At 44.2% G+C, this 22430-nt stretch overlaps 1 protein-coding gene and 1 pseudogene across 1 annotated transcript; one reads left to right on the forward strand and one right to left on the reverse strand.

Moving 5' to 3' along the window:
* Positions 1–4556: 4556 nt before the first annotated feature.
* Positions 4557–15569, forward strand: SOWAHB (sosondowah ankyrin repeat domain family member B). The gene is made up of 4 exons (XM_063603543.1): positions 4557–7394; positions 10590–10716; positions 14529–14639; positions 15261–15569. The coding sequence occupies exon 1, from the start codon at positions 5012–5014 to the stop codon at positions 7391–7393; it is 2382 nt and encodes a 793-aa protein (XP_063459613.1). The 5' UTR covers positions 4557–5011; the 3' UTR covers position 7394; positions 10590–10716; positions 14529–14639; positions 15261–15569.
* Positions 10911–12990, reverse strand: LOC117979968 (large ribosomal subunit protein uL24-like; annotated as a pseudogene).
* Positions 15570–22430: the final 6861 nt, after the last annotated feature.

Consider the following 22430-nt stretch of genomic DNA (forward strand, 5'->3'; position numbering starts at 1 on the left):
TTACGAGTTAAGGTTTATTTTTATAGCAGGTTAGCCTATGCTAATGAATACAATAGCTATTTTTCCTCTCTCAATTCTTAATGGGAAAAATGGCTCTCCTCTCTCCTGTCCCAGGGAATCCCTCTACCTGAACTCTGGACTCCAACCCCACCCCAAGCCCTGTTTCATCAATTATTTACTCTCTCCTTTAGGTCTCAACTTATCCTCTCCTGGCTCTTTTCCCTCAGCACACAGACATGCTCATATCTCTTCTAACAACTATACAAAACAAATCTTACATTACATGATCTGATATTCTCCTTGTCTAGAATTCTCTTTTCTCCTTCCTTTCATGCTCAAGGCTTTTTTCATCCCACTCTCTACTCCACTCACTCTATGACCTGGTCTCTGTCCCTACCACTGTTGTGAAACTGCTCCAGATTGGGCCCCAGTGACCTAACAGGCTATGGTCATATTTCATGTCTTATCTAACTTGGCATCTTGGCATAGAAAGCTGTTCCTCCTCCTTCCTTGGTACTCCTCTTCCCCTCCAGCTGCTCCTTCTAAGTCTCCCTGACAGGTTTCTTTTCCTCTCTCTTTGGTAAATGTGGATTCACCCTCTAACCTCATTTCTTCCCACTGCCTATATATCTCTTTCTAAACAATTTTGTTATTGCCTGTGGTTTAAATGACCATTATTTATAGATGCTAATGCCACACATCCTTGAGCCTCGAACCTATATTACCAACTGCCTCCTAGATATTTCTATCTTTATGGCCCATAGACACCTCAAACTTAATATGTCCAAACTGAATTGATCATCTTTCCCATTTCCAACAACGACTGCTTTTATATTTTCTACTGAGGCGGATGGTAACAATTGTCCGTGGGTAACAGTCATCCACTAACCCTCTGAGCTGACTTCCTTCACTATCCATTCATACCACTACACTCTTCCACAAGCTTAATTTGCATGCCCTAACCTGCCAACCCTCAACCTGGAACAGTTCAGTGCCTGCCTTCCCTGTTTCTAACCCCCCAGGGTATACTGTTCCCTAATGGAGAAAAACACACAGTGGTTGGTTGGGTGGCACTATATCCAGGCACTCAAGCTAGACACATGGGAGTAAGCCAACCTGGTCTCTCATCCTCAGACTACTCTGGCTCCAAATCCTATTACATGTATCTACTGAACACTTCTCCAATACATCTGTTGGTCTCCCTTTCTTGGCCACTGCTGAGCTCAGACCTTTTTCATCACTTTCTTAGATCATCTCAGTAACTTCTGGACTATTCTTCCTGTGGGCAGCCTCACCTTCCTCCTACAGCCTAAAGACTTGATATTGTCTCTTTCTTTGTTGATATTCATTTATGGGATTTTTTTTCGTTAGTGTCTTTTTCAAACTAAAAAGTAACATATTCTCATTGTAAAATAGTTTATAAGGCTATTTAAAAAAATTAAAGCCACCCCGTATCCAGTCCTTAAATTTTACCCCCAAATACATATACACATAGTTTTTTTCTAAAAATAGGATCTTATTACACATGCCATATTTCTCTATGCCGTATTCTATTTTAGGAGGAACTTTTTTTCATATTTTAACATCTCTAAAATCACAATGTGTCATACAATCAATGGTTCTTAGGTTTGGTTACATACAACATTGTTCTACAATGTACTCTTTTTACTTATTAATATTGGTCATGATTCCAAACCAACACTTACTTCCAGGAGATCTTTCTAAAGTACAAATCTGGTCAGGTTGCTACCCTTGGGAAAATTCTTCCAAGCCGCCCCTGCCCCCAAAGCCCTTCATCTTCTGATTCCCATCTACTTTTTCCCTTTCCAGCACATCCACACACACCGTCTTCCTTAAAGCCAAACAGGCCAAGCAGATCTATTGGCAGTTCATTCCCCAAATAGCGATGCTAAGCCAGATCTTTGCCTTCGCACCAATGTTTTTTCTGCCTTAAAGCCTATTCTCACCTTTTTACTCAAAGTTAGCTCTTTTCTTTTCTTTTCTTTCTTTCTTTTTTTTTTTTTTTTGAGACGGAGTCTCGCTCTGTCACCCAGGCTGGAGTGCACTGGTGCGATCTCGGCTCACTGCAAGCTCTGCCTCCCGGGTTCACGCCATTCTCCTGCCTCAGCCTCCCGAGTAGCTGGGACTACAGGCGCCCGCCACCACGCCCGGCTAATTTTTTTGTATTTTTAGTAGAGATGGGGTTTCACCATGTTAGCCAGAATAGTCTCAATCTCCTGACCTCGTGATCCGCCCGCCTCAGCCTCCCAAAGTGCTGGGATTACAGCTGTGAGCCACCGCGCCCAGCCCCAAAGTTAGCTCTTACTGGAAAATTGTCCTGATCCCCCAAGCTGAGCCTGAGCTCTTCCTTTATGCACCTCCCCTCAACTTCACCAGTATGTGGTGCATGTCTCTGTTAAATCACTTAGCACTCAGGTTCATGCCATTTCTCTTGTTGCTCCTTACTAAATAGAAATAGTGAGTTCTCAAGTACACTTTCTTCTTTATACCCATTTCCAACAGTGTCAGGGTAATGTAGGAGCTTCATAAATATTTTTGGAAATAATGAACTGTATATGTGGGAGGCAGGAAAATGCTCCCTGAGATAATGTAAAGAGCTTTCTAATTAACCACCTCTTTATCCTGGGACAAGGGAGAGAGAGAGGAGAAGGTCTGGACACCAAAGTACCTGGGAATCCAGAAATCTAAAGCAATCAGATTTTTTTTTCTTCTTGTTGGCTCCAATCCTATTAATTCCACCCTCAACTAAAAATGATCTGATTTCAACAAACAGATGCTTTATAATCTCCCCTCACCTGGCCCTCCACTTTCTTTCACTCTAGTCTTTTTATTTCCTTTGAGTCGAAACCTCAGTCCATATTATGGCTCTCTTTTGCAGTTAGCCCCTTATTTTGTAACCAGATGTTTTAAAAAGTAGCAAAGAGGGATTCTTTCCACTTGCCATTCTAAAATGCCCACTTGAGTCTTTCATTTGGTGTTCCTCCTGCCTTAGGTATGGACTCACCTTACTCAGTCCCAACAAGACTCTATACCAGCAAATAAATTCAAAAGAAAGCTGAAATTTAATACAAAACCTTAATTTAAAAAACTATCTTAAAGGCTTGATGTTATATAGAGACATCAGTGAAAACTACTATCCCTCTCTCAACCCAGTATTGGGTTTGGATCCTAGAAAATGCCAAAAATAGACAAAAATGTTTCCAGTTCTTTTTTTCTGACCTAGATAATGTAAAACCAAAGATTCATTCCTGGAAAAGTGCTAGGGTATTTTTGGGGATCTAAAATCAAGCTCAGTTAATGTGGTCTATAGGGCAGTCACTAAGATTGGTCCATGCTAAAACATGTCTTGGTCAACAATTGTAGGGCCAACACACATACTTTCAATACTCTCTCTTGGCGAGAAGTATAGGAACTATGAATAATCAGAAATAGAAGAGCAAAAGGAAAAGTGAAAAGATGAGAAGAGTCCATGAGAAAAGAGAGGCAAATTACAGGGAAGGAGAAAATCGAGGTTTTTGAATGGGAAATACAGTGGACATGAGAGGATCTGAGAAACAGACATATTTCCTGTCAGTAGAGGCCGAAGGTAAACAAGGATGTCGTGTAACAGAAAGAAATGGGAAGGCCAAGTTAAAGAAAAGAATGAGAGAAGGCTTGGAACTAAAAGAGGTAAAGAGATAATGACAGTGAAAACTATCTCAGGCATGTCAACAGGACTGATAAGGAACAGTGAGGGACATCCAGGATCTCACATCAAAGACAAAAGGGTCAACATGTGGAGAGAGAAAAAGGAAGAGGGATCCCAGCTGTTAGGGGGAAAAGGTGTTGTTAAAGACAGTTCTAGTCTGCATTTTGAACCTTACATTCTGAAAGGAAGCACTTCACCAAACCAATACAAAACACTGTACAAATCTCTGCTGTTCACAAATTTTAGAGTAAATAAAAGCAAACTAATGCTACACATCAAATACCTTAACTGGCGAGACATAATTCCTAGTTCATTTTAGCCGCCGGGGGCAAGAAGCTATCAAAGTGATTTTTTTTTTCTAGCACCTTAATGTGAGACAAGTATGAAGGAAAGACAAGTATGAAGGAAAAAGGCCCAAACCAATATTGCCCAGTAGTAATTTTCAGAGTGATTTCTCTTTTCGGTATAGACTTGGATGTATTTGGACCCCTTGGAGGGGGCGCCGGAGAAGCGGCCCAGAAAGTATTTCTATATTAAGAAAAATTTAGTTTGGATGCAAAGTGAGTTTTGCGGACCTCAATACAGCCTCGAGAAATCTGAAGTACTCCTCTACAGCGTTAATAAAGAAAGATAACTCAGATTGCCTGTTAACTTGCAGCTTCTCCTCCTCCCCCATCGGCTTCAGCCTGAACTCATCAAAGCACCGGAGGACAGGAACGGACCTTCTATCGCTTTTGTTTCCTGCGTGGCGGAGACTTAGAGGAACGGCCGGTCGCCTACCTGCCTTCCACTTCCCCGGCCTCAGAGCAGTTCGCTGCCGGCTCGGTTCGCCGCCAACCTCACCTACCGGCTGGCTCTCCGGCCTGACTCTTCTGGGATGGGTGGCAGGGGGTGGGGGAGACCTCAGGGGGCGGAGGGACACGAGGAGGCGGGCCTGACCCTTCCCCCAGAGCCAGGGAGGAGGTGCCGCCAGGGCGCAGGTGAAACCGACTCGGCCCTATCCCGGGAACTTTCGCTGTGAGGACTCGTTGCGAGAGGCTAGAGTCGCGCAGGGGCGGCCTCGGAGCCGCCCTCTCTCACGCAGACTGCCGCGGGGACTCAGCCTTGGGGCCACCCGCAGGGGACCCACGGCCCTCCTGGCGCGCTCACGGGCTGCGGGCAGCGCTGGCCTCCGCGGCTGATGGGGGCGGCTAGTGCCGCCCCGGGCGCAGGTGACACTCGCCCGGCCAGGGTTTCCTCTGGCTGGGGAGAGCCCCGGGAGGGCGAGACTCAGACACCTCGGGGGCGGAGGACAAGGCAGCGATGGCCCGAGAGCTAAGCCAGGAGGCACTACTGGACTTTCTGTGCCAGGCTGGGGGCCGCGTGACCAACGCTGCCTTGCTGAGCCACTTCAAGAGCTTTCTCCGAGACCCCGACGCGTCCCCCAGCCAGCACCAGCACCGCCGCGAGCTCTTCAAGGGCTTCGTCAACTCGGTCGCCGCAGTGCGCCAGGACCCCGACGGCACCAAGTACGTGGTGCTCAAGAGGAGGTACAGGGACCTTTTGGGGGAGGAGGGGCTGCAGCGACCCCGCGAGCCGCCCGCGACCGCCCCCAGTGCAGGGGGAGCAGCGCCCTGCTCCCCGCGAGGCGCGCGCCGGGGGGAGCCGCCCCAGCCGCAGCCCAGGCGGCGGCGGCGCGAGAAGGAGCCGGAGGAGGAGCCAGCAGGTGCAGCAGCCACAGCCGCCGACGCAGCTTGCAATGGACTCCCGGCCAGCGGCTCCCGTAGGGCGCCCGGGAAGGGCGGCGGATCGAAGGGCAGTCCCGGACAGAGGGCGCCGGTGCCCGCAGCTGCAGCGGCAGGGGCCCAGGCGAGAGCGAGGTGCGCGGCGGCGAAGACGCAGGGCCGCTGCTGCTGGGAATGCCTCCAGAACAACCTGGCTGTGCTGCCGGGAGAGCTCGGCGCACTCCCGCACTCCGCCACCGCGGAGGAGAAGCCGGCACGGGCTCTGCCTGCCCAGGATGACCGCGGGGCTTCCAGGGAGCGGGAAGAAGGCGCGCTAGCTGAGCCGGCGCCTGTGCCTGCAGTGGCTCACTCGCCTCCCGCCACCGTCGAGGCTGCGACGAGCAGGGCTTCCCCGCCTGCTCTCCTGCCCGGCCCCGCTCCCCGCGGAGACCGGCCGGAGCTGCTGACCCCCAGCTCCCTGCATTATTCGACCCTGCAGCAGCAGCAGCAGCGCACTCGAGAGTGGGTGGCCAGGCACCCGCAGGTGCCGGAGGCCCGTGATCAGGGCCCTATCCGCGCCTGGTCGGTGCTGCCAGACAACTTCCTCCAGCTGCCCTTGGAACCCGGCTCCACCGAGCCTAATTCAGAGCCACCAGACCCCCGTCTTTCCTCGCACTCTCTCTTTCCTGTTGTTCCGGATGAGTCCTGGGAATCCTGGGCGGGGAACCCTTCATTGACTGTCTTTCGCAGCATTCGTTGTCAGCTGTCCCTCCAAGATCTGGATGACTTTGTGGACCAGGAGAGTGATGGCAGTGAGGAGAGCAGCAGTGGGCCCAAAGACTCCCCGGGGGCTTCTGAAGAGGGGCTGCAGGTTGTCTTGGGAACCCCAGATAGGGGGAAGCTCAGGAATCCAGCTGGGGGCCTTTCTGTATCTCGGAAGGAGGGCAGCCCCAGCCGGAGCCCTCAGGGTCTCAGAAACAGAGGGGATGGTCACATCTCTCAGCAGGTCCCTGCAGGGGCTAATGGCCTTGCAGGCCACCCCCCGAAGCCTTTGCCTTGGCCAGTTCCTAAGTTAAGGAGGTCCCTCAGGAGGAGCTCTCTGGCAGGGAGAGCCAAATTGTCCTCCTCTGATGAGGAGTACCTTGATGAGGGCTTGCTGAAAAGAAGTCGGCGCCCACCTCGATCCAGGAAGCCCTCCAAGGCAGGAACAGCACCCAGCCCAAGGGTTGATGCAGGTTTATCACTAAAACTTGCAGAGGTTAAGGCTGTTGTGGCCGAGCGGGGTTGGCGACACAGTTTGTGGGTCCCCAGTGGGGAGGGGTCTGCAGCCTTGGCCCCCCACAGAACTTCTGAGCACAAATCATCCCTGGTTCCACTAGATGCCAGGGAGCATGAGTGGATTGTGAAGCTTGCCAGTGGCTCCTGGATTCAGGTGTGGACTTTGTTCTGGGAGGACCCTCAACTGGCCTTGCACAAAGACTTTTTGACTGGGTACACTGCCTTGCACTGGATAGCCAAACATGGTGACCTCAGGGCCCTTCAGGACTTGGTGTCTGGAGCAAAGAAGGCAGGGATTGTCCTCGATGTAAACGTGAGGTCCAGTTGTGGATATACCCCGCTGCACCTTGCAGCCATTCACGGCCACCAGGGGGTCATCAAATTGCTAGTGCAAAGGTTGGCTTCTCGGGTAAATGTCAGGGACAGCAGTGGGAAGAAGCCATGGCAGTATCTAACCAGTAATACCTCTGGGGAAATATGGCAGCTGTTGGGAGCTCCTCGGGGCAAGCCCATTTTCCCTGTCTATCCCTTAGTTGGAAGTTCTTCCCCTACCAGAAAGGCCAAGAGCAAGGAAATATCTAGAAGTGTCACCCGAAAAACTTCCTTCGCTGCACTACTCAAAAGTCAGCACAACAAGTGGAAATTGGCCAACCAGTATGAGAAATTCCACAGTCCAAGGGCAAGAGAAGACTATAGTGACTGAGGTGGGTCTCTCTGTCCAACATGCAGGCAGCACTCCCTCACCCTGCTCAGTGAGAGAATTCAGGGGGAATAGAAAAGCTGCTGAGAGTTGGTAAAGAGGATGGTCGAGTGAGATGGTGTTGACCTCCCTGGATCTTATGTCACTACATTCTGGACCTCAAGAGGGTCATCCAAGCTTTTTGAAAGCTGAACTCCTTGACTGGAGAAACCTAGACAAGAGGCGGGGCCAGGTGCTTGATATCTAGGAGGCATTCTTCCTCTTCCCTTGCCACCATGGAGCTGGGCACAGTAAGCCATATTGTTTCCTGAAGCAGGAGTCCCAGGCCTTGGCTAGAGAGGGAACAGATGTCTAACAAAAAGAGAAGCAGTTCGAGGAATTGATGAAGCACATGCAAAATCCTCTCTGGCTAGTAGCTCTCTGGCTTCTGTTCATTTGAAGAATAAATCTTGGCTGACAGTGGGAAGCACCAGGTTTGAAATCAGATGGCTTTATTTTTCTTTTTTTGGCATTTAAATCAGTGAAATAAAATTATTACTGGAGAGCACAGTTCGATTTAAGAGATTCCTGTTCTCAAGTCTTCTTTTGAATTCCATGCATGGTGGTTAATGGGTAAAATGATTAATGCCTCCTTTGGGTCTTCTCACTGATCAGAGAAGCAGCTGGGTAAGATCCAGTTATGACTTGGACTCCATTCCCAAGAGGAATGACTGTCATTCAGGCCCTGCTTTTTTGTATCAACCCGAAGGGAACTTTCCAAATGTAAAAACCATGTGGCTAATTTGCATAGTGACTGAAACCATCTTTCATGGAAACTCGCTGTGTAACAAACAGAATTATCATTACTAGTTTTCAGTAGGTTTGAATGGCCAACGTTTGTACTCATAAAAAGAGAGAAATGATTTCACTCTGGGGAAACAGTAAGGGTTAAGAGAATGCATCCTTACCAGCACTATCTAAGCTGCTAAATATAATTTTATTTGCACTAAACTTGTTGCCAATTAAGATTAAATATTAGCCTTTAAGTACTCTATATCTAACATGAAGTGCTCCTTTTTAATTGCTTTTGAAGGGACCGATAACTTGTGAGTTCATGGAGTGAAGAGAATGGCTAGTCTATAAACGTCAGTAGAGCATCAAGATTTCAGAATAAGTTCAAAGAGGGCTGAAATACATGTTCAAGTGGAAATTGTTAATTTTTTATGGGAATGTTTTCATGAGATGTGACAATGATGCTGTATTTTAAGTCTTTTTGTGTTTCTTCTGGTTATTTGCCCCCATTAAAAGATCAATAGATCTTTATAATTTATTATACTTATGCTGATTACTGTTTTCTTCTTTACAAAATTATGTCTCAGCGAGTGCCAAATATTATTGTTTCTTTGATTTTTTACTTTATAATTTTGCTGAAATAAATATATCTCTTCTACTAGAAAAATAAGCATAATAAATAAATCTAAGAGCTTTTTTCCCAAAAGACCTATATAAGAGATGAAACTTTGTCAAATCAAAGCAAGAAAAATGGCAACCACAGATGGGACATAGTTTGAAGAGATAAAAAATTAAAAGAATACAATAGACATCTATGCAAATACTCTAGTAAACTAGTAAAAATTGTAAACTACTAGTAAGCTAGTGATATTTCATGGAAAAAATGTCAACTTTCTAAAAAAATCCAATGAATGTTTTTACTTTATCATATTGTTATTACCACATCAATTTATTCAACAGATGTGTTTTGTATAGTGCTGTGGGATTTATAAAGATGAGTGGGAGATGACCCCTCTTGTCTTGAAATTTAAAATCTGACAATATTACTGATTGCTTTATACCCTTCTTTTTTTTTTTTTTTTGAGACAGAGTCTCAAAAAAAGTTGAGGCTGGAAGTTGCCCAGACTAGAATGCAGTGGTGTGATCCTGGCTCACTGCAACCTTCGCCTCCCAGGTTCAAGCAATTCCCAGGCCTCAGCCTCCCGTATAGCTGGGATTATAGGCAACCACCACCACTCCTGGCTAATTTTTGTATTTTTAGTAGAGACGGGGTTTCACCATGTTGGTCAGGCTGGTCTCGAACTCCTGACCTAAAGTGATAAGTTGTATGTTTCAATATTCCTAAAGTGCTGGGATTACAGGCGTGAGCCACTGTGCCTGACCTGTACCCTATCTTGCTCCCATGATGTCTTTTAAAGCTGCATTATATCAGAAAATAAGCTTGTAAAATCAGGCAAAGAGAAAAGAAAGATGGTACCAGAAATGAGGACAAACAGCAGCAATGCAGGAAAAAATTGTCAAAAGTGTCCTAAGTACAAAATACATGCTCTGGAGAGAGCACTTGTTTCAGGAGAGAGAGAGGGAGAGGGAAAGGGAGAAAAAGAGAAAGAAACAGAGAGAGAGAGAAACAGAGAGAGAGAAAGAGAAACAGAGAGACAGAGATCCTTTCGGGCTGGGAAAATCAGGGAGGGCTTCATAGAGGCCAGGAATCTTTTAATTGAATGATACTAACTTTCCCAAGAAACCAGCTCTGTTAGTTCTACCACATTCTTGATTTCTGCTTCAGTGTGTGATTTACATAGCACTAGTGTTGGCTGATTGTTCACTGGTTAGAACACAATCCTAAGTCTCAAGTTGATTCTTATGATGATTCATCATGTCCCTCATACCTGCGTCTGGTCAACTCTTTTACATGGTCAATATGCTATGTTGGGGAGGAGTCAGGGGAGAAGAGGGTGTAGAGAGCTGATTAAAACACAGATCTGATCCTGACACCCTCTTACTCATGTTGTGAAGTCCAGGCCAGGAGGGCTGCCAGGACTAGCGTACTTTCCCAGCTTTCTGCCAGCCACTCCCTGCCATGAACCCTAAACTTCAGCTACATCAGACCCATTGGGATGCTGGTGGCCCTAACCTCTCAGTTTCTGTCTTGTGCTGAATTTCTTTTACTTAGAAAACCCTTTTTGCTATTTTCTTGGTAATCTTATTCCTCAAAGGATAGCTCAAATGTCACAGACTATATGAAGATTCCAGGACAAACACCTCCAAGCTGGAAGCTTTATAGCTCCTTCGTCAGAATTCTTATAATACTGTGTACATAACTCATTTACAATTTTTGCCACATAGTATTCAAGTAAATTGTATGTCTCAATATTCCTGAAGATTTTGAGCATCTGGAGATTAGTGAATATGTTTTCAATTCATCTAGATTTCCAGATATTTATGGAGCATCTGCTATGTGATAAAGACATAATTCCTGCCTTTAAGAGCTCATAGTCTACTGGGGAAGGAGATGTGAGGGTTGTGTCACTGAAAATTGCTTCTAGCACAGTGAGGTAAGTGCACAGATATGTGTGTGTGTCAAGACTCTGAGAATTCAGAGAAGGGGACGTTTGTGAAGCATTTTTCATGTGCCAGTCTCTTTGGTTATGCTGGAAATAAAACATTTAGTAGAATATACCTATTTCCTGCTCTGATTATGCTTTTCTGGATTGGGGAAGTCAGGAGGGAAAGAGGAAGTTAGATGAGCTTTGAAGGGTGAAGTGCAGGAAAGAGTTCTGGAAGAATATCCCAGGAGAAGGAAGGGACATGACCAAAACCACAGAGTGGTTTGGGGATACTGAGCCACATAGTGTGGCAGAAGTGAGGCAGTGCAGAAAGAGATGAAGCTGGAAAGGTCATTTAGGACTAGGTTGAAAGAAGGGTCTTTTTGACCTCAGGAAATACAGGCATTTTCTAGGAAGCCAAGCATTGTGAAAACTCCTCCCAGAAAAACTTAGTGTTATTCCAAATCCAGGTGTTTTCCTGAAGTCTTAATTTGAAGACAAAAAATATTTCAAAGTATTAGATTAAATGTGCTTTAAGTTCCTCTTTCAAATTTTTCTTAGGTCTTCAGTGTTGTTAATGCTTATTTGCTAGCACATAGTGGTAAGCAACAAAGTAATTTAACAAATGGCAATTTCATTTTAAAACCAAACATTAGAAATTGTTGATAAGCTTAGCTCAACACTTTTTTTTCATTTTAGCAGTTGTATGAAAGCTTGTATATAGATTCATTTATTCCTGTATCTTCTCAATTGTTTCTTTCTTGTATTTGCCCTTTTTCTTTCCTACTTGGCAAGATTTGGCTTTCTGTTCATGGATCTTTTTACGGTCTTTGTCCACTTTTAGCCTAGTGATAACCACTTTGCTGGGGTGAATGCCTACACAGACAGTTGTACCATTAGCCTTTTGCTGCTGCACCCATTCAATGTAGATGACATCTTTCTTCCTGTAAACCTTGAGTACGTTGCCAATTTGCTGACCTTTACAATGTCCTTGCACAGTCTGAACTTCATCATCCTTCCGGATGGTCATGGATCAAACATCGTACTTCTGTCTTAGCTCTTTGGAAACAGGGGAAGACATAATCTTCTTGCAAGTGTGTGAAAGCGCATTGAAATGCCTTTTGCAGTTCTTGCTTCGGTCTAGTCTTATTTTATGCTATTAAAATTGCTTATACTTCAACATTTCAGTGTGTTACACATAGCATGTTATGAATTCCAGATGCCTTGAGTCCTCTATACATTTTTGGGTTTTTTTGAGGCAGGGTCTCACTTGGTCACCCAGGCTAGACTGCAGTGTTGCCATCATAGCTCACTGTAACTTCAAACTCCTGGGCTCAAGAGATCCTCCCACCTCAGCCTCTTTAGTAGCTGGGACTATAGGTATACACCATCACACTCAGCTTTTTTTTTTTTTTTTTTTTTTTTTTTTTTTTTTTTTTTAGAGACAAGGTCTCTCTGTTACCCAGGCTATGTTGCCCAGGCTGGGTCTCAAACTCCTGGCCTCAGCTTCCCAAAGCACTGGGATTACGTGTGTGAGCCACCACACCTGGCACCCCGTACATGTTTTTTGTTGTTGTTGGGACAGGGTCTCCCGCTGTTACCCAGGCTGGAGTGCAGTGATGCAATCTCAGCTCACTGCAGTCTTGACCTCCCAGACTCAAGCCATCCTCCCACCTCAGCTTCTGGAGTAGCTGGAACTATAGGCGCACACCACCACACCCAGCTAATTTTTTAATTTTTTTGTAGAGATGAAGTCTCACTATGTTGCCCAGGCTGGTCATGAACTCCTGAGCTTAAGCAATCCTCTAGCCTCAGCCTCCCAAAGTGCTGGGATTACAGATATGAGCCATCATGCCCAGCTCCCCCTATACATTTTAAAAAATAACTTTACAATACAATTCACCTATTTTAAATGTACAATTCAATGATTTTTAGTATAATCACACCTATGCAACTATCACCACATTAAGTTCCTGTATAAATCTGAGAGCCACTGATCCAGGCAATAGGAAGCCATTGAAGGTTTAATACAGGAGAGTGACATATAAGATGGGGTGAAACAAAGATTCTTCTTGCTGCAGTAAAGGAGATAAACTAGAAGCAGAGATCAGTGAAACTATTGTAATATCTTAGTTTCATATTGGGAATATCAGGAATGTTGACTCAATAAGCTGGATAAGGTGTCATCCATTGGATTGGATATATACAGTGAGGAAAAAAAAAACCTTGGTGGGGCTGATTTAGTTGATAAGAATTAGGTAAGATGTAAAAGAGTTTCTCCATTTCCTCTCACCCTCAAAATACCCTGGTTTTGTCAATTTTTTTTTTTTTTTGGCAAAGTCTCGCCCTGTTGCCCAGGCTGGAGTGCAGTGGCATGATCTCGACTCACTGCAGTCTCCACCTTACGGGTTCAAGCAATTCTCATGCCTCAGCCCCCTTAGTAACTGGGATTACAGGCGTGAGCCACCACAACTGGCTAATTTTTTTTTTTTTTTGGAGACAGAGTCTTGCTCTGTCACCCAGGCTGGAGTGCAATCTTGGCTCACTGCAACCTCCACCACCCAGGTTCAAGCTATTCCCCTGTCTCAGCCTCTGGATTAACTGGGATTACAGGTGTGTGCCACCACATCCAACTAATTTTAGGTTTTTTTGTTTGTTTGTTTGTTTTTGTTTTTTGTTTTTTGAGACGGAGTTTTGCTCTTGTTGCCCAGGCTCACTGCAACCTCCACCTCCCAGGTTCAAATGATTCTCCTGCCTCAGCCTTCTGAGTAGCTGGGATTACAGGCCCAGCTAATTTTTTGTATTTTTAGTAGAGACAGGGTTTCACCATGTTGGCCAGGCTGGTCTCCAACTCCTGACCTCTGGTGATCCACCTGCCTCAACCTCCCAAAGTGCTAGGATTACAGTCGTGAACCACCACACCCAGCCCTAATTTTAGTATTTTTAGTAGATACGGGGTTTCACCATGTTGGCCAGGCTGATCTCAAACTCCTGACCTCAGGTGATCCGCCCGCCTCGGCCTCCCAAAGTGCTGGGATTACAGGCGTGAGCCATTGTGCCTGGCCTAATTTTTGTATTTTTAGTAGAGATGGGGCTTTGCCATGTTCACCAGACTGGTTTCGAACTCCTGGCCTCAAGAGATCCGCCTGCCTCGGCCTCCTAAAGGGCTGGATTACAGGGGTGAGCCATCATGTCTGGCCTGGTTTTATAATTAAATTACTTCATTCCTGTCATGACCATCTAGGTTCATGGTGGCATGGAATCCAGAGTGTAAATTTAATCTCTGTACAAGCTGTTTTGCATAGCAGTGCTGCTGTGTACACTTGGGTTTGTCAACATCAAAACAAATTTAAAATGTTTAACGAAAGGTTGGATTATGTAAGTACTTAAGCTCATGGCAGTGAAGCTAGGTTGCCTGGTTCCTGTCCTGATTTGGACAAGACCTTCAACTTCTTAGTTTTGTCATTTGTAAGATGGAAATAATAGCAATAGAAAATGGGTTTCCTGAGAGGATAAAATGAATTTATACCTGTACAAAGTTCATAGAAAATGCCTGGCACATAGTAGATCCTCAGTAAACATTTGGTATTATTATTTTTAATACCATTCAAAGTATACAGTTCACTTAAATTTCCATCTATGCAGAAAGCAAAGAAATCTAGTTGATTAAAAAGGTGCTGATAAAAATTTGTTGATAAAGCTAAATAATTTTCATTATGCTTCTACACGAGAAAGATGTCTGGGTTTCTCATTTCAAATGAAAAAGACTATTTAACTATCTCCTGTGTGTAACAATCATTAGCTATTATGTCATTAAACAGAATTGTGTCCAATTGAAGTCACATAAACTAATACCAGTCAAATTAGAAGCGCTGATGTTGCCCGGAACTGAAACTCAGACAGATCTCTGGAGGATTCAGGCTTATGGAGAGGTGAGGGGTGTGTGTGTGTGTGTGTGTGTGTGTGTGTGTGTGTAATGCTACTATCACTCATGAATTGGAAAAATCTAAATGGAACCATGCAGTAAACTTTATCAAATTTCTGCTAAATTTGGTCACGATGAAGTCACTGAGTTGGGTTAAAAAGTATTGACCTGACTATTCTTCCTTCATGATGTGAAAATAACACTTCCTGATCTCTAGCTACCAAGCTTGACTCCTATTTTCTACTTTTTTGGGGGGGTGGGGTGGGGTGGGGGTTGATCCTTTCATTTATTCAGACTTTACTCATCATCACATTCTGAGCCCCTTTCTGCATCTAACTCAGCGTCCTCACACAACTCACAGGCTAGAAAGGACTTCAAAGTGTGATCACAGCACTGAGGGGTCCCAAGTAAGGCAAAAGGATCTGGGGGAGTGGTAAGGATCCAGCAGGGCCTCATAAGGTGACATCTGAGCTGGGTCTCCAAGAATGAGCCACCACTTAGCTAGGCCTCTGTTTCCATATTGAATCGCTGGAATACAATTTGCTGAATTCAACAGATTGATGACCTGGGTTCAGGTTAATTAGCTTTGTTTATGTTTTACTTTTGTTTTCTCTGTCTCCCCTGCTAGACTATCATCCCATAAGAATGGAGACCTCTGCCTGCTTCACTCCCTGCCGTGCTTCCATGTCTGGAGCATGCAGTAGGACCTCAGTGAATGTGTGCTGGAAGAGGGAACACTGATCGGAATTTGTCCTCTGAATTTGTCCACTCACACTGCAGTGTCAGCTCCTTGAGGACAGCAACGTCATCAGTCCTGTTGATCCCTGGATCAGCACCTAGAAGGGTTTGGCACATGGTAGGTGATCACTGACTGGCTGATTACAACAGGACATAGCAGCAGGCCTTGAAGCTGGGAGTGAACCCCAAATCCTACCTTCAAGCAGGAAGCCCTGTTCCTTTGTATTATGCCTGAAATGGGGCCTGTGAAGGAGGCGGCAGGAGAGGGGAAAAAGTGCTGCCATGGGTTCCTTTGTACACAGAAGACAGTGGCGTGGGAGGACATGAGCAGGCATATCCAGGAAATGAACAGAGGGCTCGACCCTGAACCTGCTCTCTCAGGTGTCACACCCTCTCCCACTAGAAGCAGGTGAGCAGCTCCCAAGTTCCCTTGGAGATAGAGGCCACATGACCTCAACCTGGCCAATCAGCAGAGCCCATTCTCTTCAGCCACAGTGATTGGCTGAGGTCTGGGCACGTAACCAGTCGCGTGCCAAAGGTCAGACCTCCGGGTTGGAACCCTGGGGGAACAGAAGCTCTATTTCTGTTAGGTTGCTAGAGTGGTTGGTGCCATCTTGTCACCTTGAAGGGAAAGCCCACCCAAGAATGACACCAACACAGAGGGAAGTAAACAGAGCCAAGAGGTCAGCAGAGGTGATTCCTGGTGCCATTATCCAGCACCCAGCTACAGACCAGGTGAAGTTGGCCGGGCACATAGTCACTGGCACTGGAGTGACCCATAGGTCACACACGAAAGTGTGCAGAGCAACTCCAGCTGTGCTCTTTCGTTTTCACAGTTAGCAACTTTTTTATAGGTAGCATTCTTGGTTAGCATTCCTAGTTAGGATTTGTAGCTAAAAGGTTACCATGTGGCAGGGCCTTACGACCATCTCTGCTGATGAGGAGACCCTTACTGATCATTATAGGCTCCTCGAGATCATCAGCCAGGACAGCTTCACCAGGGTGAATGAAGTTCACCAAGTACCTTCTCACTGGGCAGCAGTGAGACTCTAGACTCCCTCTAGAGTCTATTCCATGGGGTCACCCCAAGGTCATCAAACTCTTTCAACACCACAGACACTTTGTTCTTAGCCATGGAGTACGGCCAGCAGAGCAGAGCTGGTCGACTACATCCTAGAGTTGGGCTACATGAAGGCGGAAGAGGCCTGAAGCAAATTCCAGCAGATAGTATCAGCCCTCTAGTACCACCAACAGAAGGGGGATATCCATAGGGACCTGAAGCCCAAGAATTTCCTTGTGGTCCATCACAACATAAAAATAACAGACTTTGGATTTGATACCAGGTTCACTGTAGGCCAGAAGCCGGGCACCTTCGGTGGGAGTCCCTCTTATGCGGTCCTGAACTCTTCCATGGCCAAACATATGATGGGCCCCAGTGGACATGTGGAGCTGGAAAGTCATTCTTTACACCACAGTAACCAGGTCCTGCCATTTATTGGGCGGATTTTGTGGCGCTGAGGAAGCTGATACTGTGTGAACAATTGTACAAGATCCCACTCTTTGCTTTTCATTTCCACAGAGCTTCATAAACCTATTTCTGACTGCAGGGAGAGGCCTATACTAGTCCACGTCATGGAACACCTATGGATCAACACTGGTCAGGAGGAGACACGAAGGCCATACCGGGAGCTGCTCTCTGATTACCAGGACTCCTGAAACACAGAGCTCATGGTGTCCGTGGGATATGAGGCAGACCACATCCAGTCCTTGTTAGAACAAAAATTTGATGATACCATGGCCTGGTACTGAATCCTGGGCTACAGGAAACCTGATGCAGGGCTCCATCATCACAGCAAAGTCTTTGCCTTCAGTGGATCCCACCCAACAGCTACTAGCCTTCCCCATCACCTGAAAGAAACTCTTATGCTTTAACATACAAAACTTGTTAAAAACATTGGCAAAAGGTGCACAGTTCGTATGTTCTTCATTTGTTCACTCTTAAGGGTACAAAGTGTCTTGTCATTCGTGCTGGTCTAAATATTGTGGGTTGACATAAAATTTGAGGTATAGTAAGGCCAACAGGTCAGGAAACAAGTATTGTACAACTGAAAAGATAATTTGTTGCCCACAGTTCCCCAGGGGACAGGCACACAACATGCAGGACCACACAGGGAAGCACCGGTGGGGGTCAGTAGGCAGAGGGAGTGGGAGAGCTGTGGGCAAGAACCTTTGTTGTGCTTCCTTCTCGGTTTTGCCCAGGAACAGCTCCTTGGCGACAGCTTGGATGGGTGGACTGGTGTACAGCAGGTGCCAGCACATGGTGAAGGCCACTGGAGACTGGCAGGAATGCACCTCACTTGGGGTAGGCTGCAAGAGCCCAGTGCTGCTCATGCTGCCCTGGTTGCTGTGGCCGCTACTGCCATTCCCTGCTCAGCACTTCAGCATCTGGTCTGTGCAGCCTGATGATGCCCTCTCTTTTCTAGTTTTAAGACTTGTGTGTTTTGTAAAGGCCTTACTGTATGTAAATTAGTTCTCAATTTAAAAAGAAAATACCAAGACAAGTAAGGAGAAATATTTTTCAAATGCCTATTGGGGCCAAAGCCAGGACTGTTTTGAAAGTGTCTAGTTCTTCCAAGTACTCTCTTTTCTTTCTTTCCTTCCTTTTTTCCTTTCCTTGTTTCCTCTTCTTTTACAACAGTGAACACTCCCAAATCTAGCACCTACTAACAGGTATTTCTGTACCATCACTTTTTCGAAAACTATAATTATTAATCGTACAGGATTTGAAGGTTTTTTTCTATTTATGTCCCAAAATACAATTAGCTTCTAGTGAATTCTTATCCTTTGATGTCAGCTAGGGAAACACTTCAGAGACATAAATATTGCGAGCCAAGTGACATGCCACCATCCCACAATGGGTCTCACTGCCTAAGAGAATGGGCCAATCATGGTAGGGGTAAGACAAGGATTTCAATCTATGATCCTGCTAATGGGCCAGAAATAGTCCAATTTTCTTAGTTATTTGAGGACTGAGAACTTCTCAAGACTTAGTGAATCGCATAAGGGTGTTCAGATCAGAGTCCAGTATTCAGAGTTTCTGATTAAAACTGACTTTTAAAAGTGAGCAAAATGAGTATTCTGCGCTGACAGCTTTGCCTGCACTAATGGTCCAGGGAGAGTCACATGGATTTTTCTTCCTGGAAAGGGCCACAGGAATAGCCATGCCTTTACAGTGTTTGCATGTTGTTGAGTGGATGTTCTTAGTTTTCCACCTAGTTTGACCCTAATAGGTTATATGGCAAATATAAAACCTCTGTGAACCTTGATTTTTCTGGGGAAAGGAGAGAGGAGGAAAGAAAAAAACATACCAATAGTATCAAATCAGCCTCAGATCTTCAGGACAGACAGCGCTAAAATACACAATATTACTAATGAGTAGCTGCAAATGGGGGGTGGGGGAGAACAGAAGGCTGATTTTGCTTTATCTGTAAGCCATATATTCTCACAATAATGACTTTAACTCTGGACTCCTAGGGGGCATATTAACTAAGTAATGTTTCATAGAAATATGTAATTAACCTACCTGTGGAGCCTCTTTCCATGCATTATGGAAAGATCACAAAATATTGCCCTGGATTTCTTGGGCAAGATTCCTGATACCTGTCATAAATTCTTGGGAAAGCTAAGTCCTAGAACTACTTTTCAAATTTTAGGTTTACACATTTCTTTCAGGAGCAGTGTATCTAATATGGATGATCTTACACAAGCATTTTTCTCTTCTGATCTTTGTTCTTATTAGCTAATTGTAAAATTCAATCAGGAACTGACGAAGGGGTTGAAACTCAAGTTTACTTGCTACTTGTTAGAATCTTTGAATTATTTGAGGTTTTAATCATCAGTGTTGTATTAGTCCATTCTCACACTGCTATAAAGAACTACCTGAGACTGGGTAATTTATGAATAAAAGAGATTTAACTGATTCACAGTTCTGCAGGCTGTATAGGAAGCATGGCTGGGAGGCCTCAGGAAACTTAAAATCATTGTGGAAGGCAAAGGGGAAGCAAGCACGTCTTAACCATGGCAGAGCAGGAGAGAGGGAGAGAGAGGAAGTGCCACACACTTTTAAACCATCAGATCTGGTGAGAACTCACTATCATGAAAACAGCAACCGGAAAGTCCACCCTCATGATTCATTCACCTCCCATCAAGCCCCCTCCTCTGACACATGGGGATTACAATTCGAGATGAAATTTGTGTGGGGACACAGAGCCAAACCATATCAAGTGTTATTGATATTTTATATCACTCCATTCTACCCACCCATGCACCCCTGCCTCCAAACACACACATATACTGTAGCACAGATAATAAAGAATTGAATTGTAGCTATATTCTTATACTATAAGATGTGTTTATTTAAGATGTCTCTCAGATTTTTAGTAAAGGAAAGCATCTGCATGTGGCCGCTAACTCTGAGACCACTAAAATTCCTAATCCTGTGAACAGCCTGTGATTCTTTGAGAAGGGAAAAGGATTAATCCCCTGGACACGGGGCAAAGACAAAAACATCTGCATGCAGAAGTTGTATTAGGTGTCGCCCGACCATAAGCTTATATCCTTGTATGTGTCACACCTTCTTGTTGTCTCTTGGGTCTAGGTGTTTTCCTGCTAAAAGCTTCCTCAAGGCCACCTGGAGAAGCAGAAAGGCAGAGCAGGTGGAATAGTATCACCTGGTGATCTCAGCATTCTGGACACAGGCAGGGCTCTTCAGGCTGCCCTCATTAATGTTTTCCCTGTTATTGTCGTACATTTCTGACTCATTCAGTTTTGGAGGCTTTTGTGAGGTACTTCCTCAGGTTCAAAACTCCTTATGTCTTTATTCACTTGAATTGAGTAAAAGATAATCCTTATTCCTTATAAATTGAAAGCCACAGCATTTAGATACTGGCTTATGATGGAAGTTATGGACTGTTGGTGTTCCTAAAAGGAAATAGAAAGTTAATATGGGGAGAAGTAAATAAGTATTTTGTGTTGTGAGAAGATACCACATAAATACTGCCATTATCTGGTAGGTTTAGGAAATGGATTATTTTGATGACAAATTATTCGAGTTGAAAGGAATTTCTCACATATGTTTTACATGATGAACAGTTGTAAGAAAATTTAAAAACTACAATGAAATATAATCAGCACTAAACACAATTTATGTGCCTCAAAAAACAATGAGATTCTTAAGTGCTTTGTGCTTATTGCATTTTAGATGCACAAAAGTCAGTTGATAAAGGTTGTGTTTTTATAAATTTTACCTCTATTTTTGCATCTTGAAGAATTTTATATTTATACAAATAATACATGTTCATTGCAAAGAAAAATCAGTTACACAGATAAAGAAGAAAAAATCTGTCGCTAATTTCGCTACCTTGAGCAATCACTGATATTTTATTGTATATATACACTTTGAAAACTTATAACAAAACCAAAACCATATTGTACATAATTGCCAATCTATTTTATTGTTTGATATGTCACTATTTTTTTCCTTTTGAACTGGAATTCTATACCGAGTTCCGGATAAAGTTTAGGTCTTTAGATGACTAAAAGTGGAGCAGCTGAGAAATTATTTGTAGACCACGCTTTTGCTTCAATGCCATTTCCCTTCTCTGCAGTCTATGGGCAAGGTCCTAAATGAGTTAAGTTTTAAATTATTTTAAAAATTATTATTAGCATTCATTTGACTTGAAGCCATAAATTTTCTTTTGTTTTTAACCAGTTTCTTTGCCCAGTGTTCTGCGTGCATGACTTTTCAGGCAGGTGGCTCCTCCTCCAGGAAACTGGTTGCCTGTTCCCACCCATAGCAGGAAGACAAGAGGGAACTCCCAGCTGTGACCAACCATCTCTCACCTGTAGCTTTTCTGTTTGTTTATGGGGCAAAGGAGACACTGAGACAGGTGTGGGCCAGTTATGATTTAGGAATGTTTACTATGCTTGATTGCACCATAAAAGGGGCTAGATCTACCAGTACTTTTACTCTTCTTAATGCTAAGGAGAGACTATATTAGAACTACTTTATTTAACATAAGGCTAGGGAAGGAAACCTAGAAATCTAAAATATACATTTTTTTCCTGGTCATACAGATCTTTTAGTTAAAGTATTGTCTGAAGATGAAGATTGGTGCTAGTTTTACTTTTCAATAATTTTTTTTAGCAATTCAAACATATTCTCAGAAGATATAACCTAATGAGCAATAGATTTTAACCATTTCCAATCCCATATATTCCCTTTTAACTTTTGATTGCATAAGTCTAATCAGCATGCATATTTTATTTTAGCTTCTACTATTTTATTTAACAGCATATCCCATATATTAAAGTAATTTTCCTTTTTTACATTTTTTATAGCCAGAAGGTCTACCATGATTAATATATTGTAGTTTGTTTAGCTATTTCTTTAATCTTTGACGTTGAGTCATTTCTCACTATTACAAATACTGTAGTACTGATATATCTTTTTTTCTCAAATTACAATAGCAGCAAGAAGATATAGATATCTTGTAAAAATAATTACGAGGTTCTTTTATTTCTTGGCTATTTTCCCAGCTGCAGTTTTATAGCTTTTGTTACATTTACCAACTTGTACTTCGGAAAAATTGAATCATGTTAAAGTGCCACCAGCAGGCATGTCTCCTGAAAGCCATACTAAGAGTGGGTTTTATGTTATTTGCTCATTTTAATGGGTATGCAGAGCAGCTTTTACATTGAGTTGCATATCTATTTGTTGCTAGTGAAACTGTCTTGTTACATTTTTTTAAAGTCCTTACTGCCACACACCATAAATGTAATATTGTAATTGCTAGTTATTTATTGCCATGTAACAAATTACCTCAAAGCTTAGCAGTTTAATAAAAAAGTGAAACAGGGCTGGGCACAGTGGCTCACGCCTGTAATCCCAGCATTTTGGGAGGCCAAGGCGGGCGGATCATGAGGTCAGGAGTTCGAGACCAGCCTGGCCAACATTGTGAAACCCCGTCTCTACTAAAAATACAAAAATTAGCTGGGTGTG

The sequence above is a fragment of the Pan paniscus genome, chromosome 3 (assembly GCF_029289425.2).
Source record: "Pan paniscus chromosome 3, NHGRI_mPanPan1-v2.0_pri, whole genome shotgun sequence".
Lineage (NCBI taxonomy): Eukaryota > Metazoa > Chordata > Mammalia > Primates > Hominidae > Pan > Pan paniscus.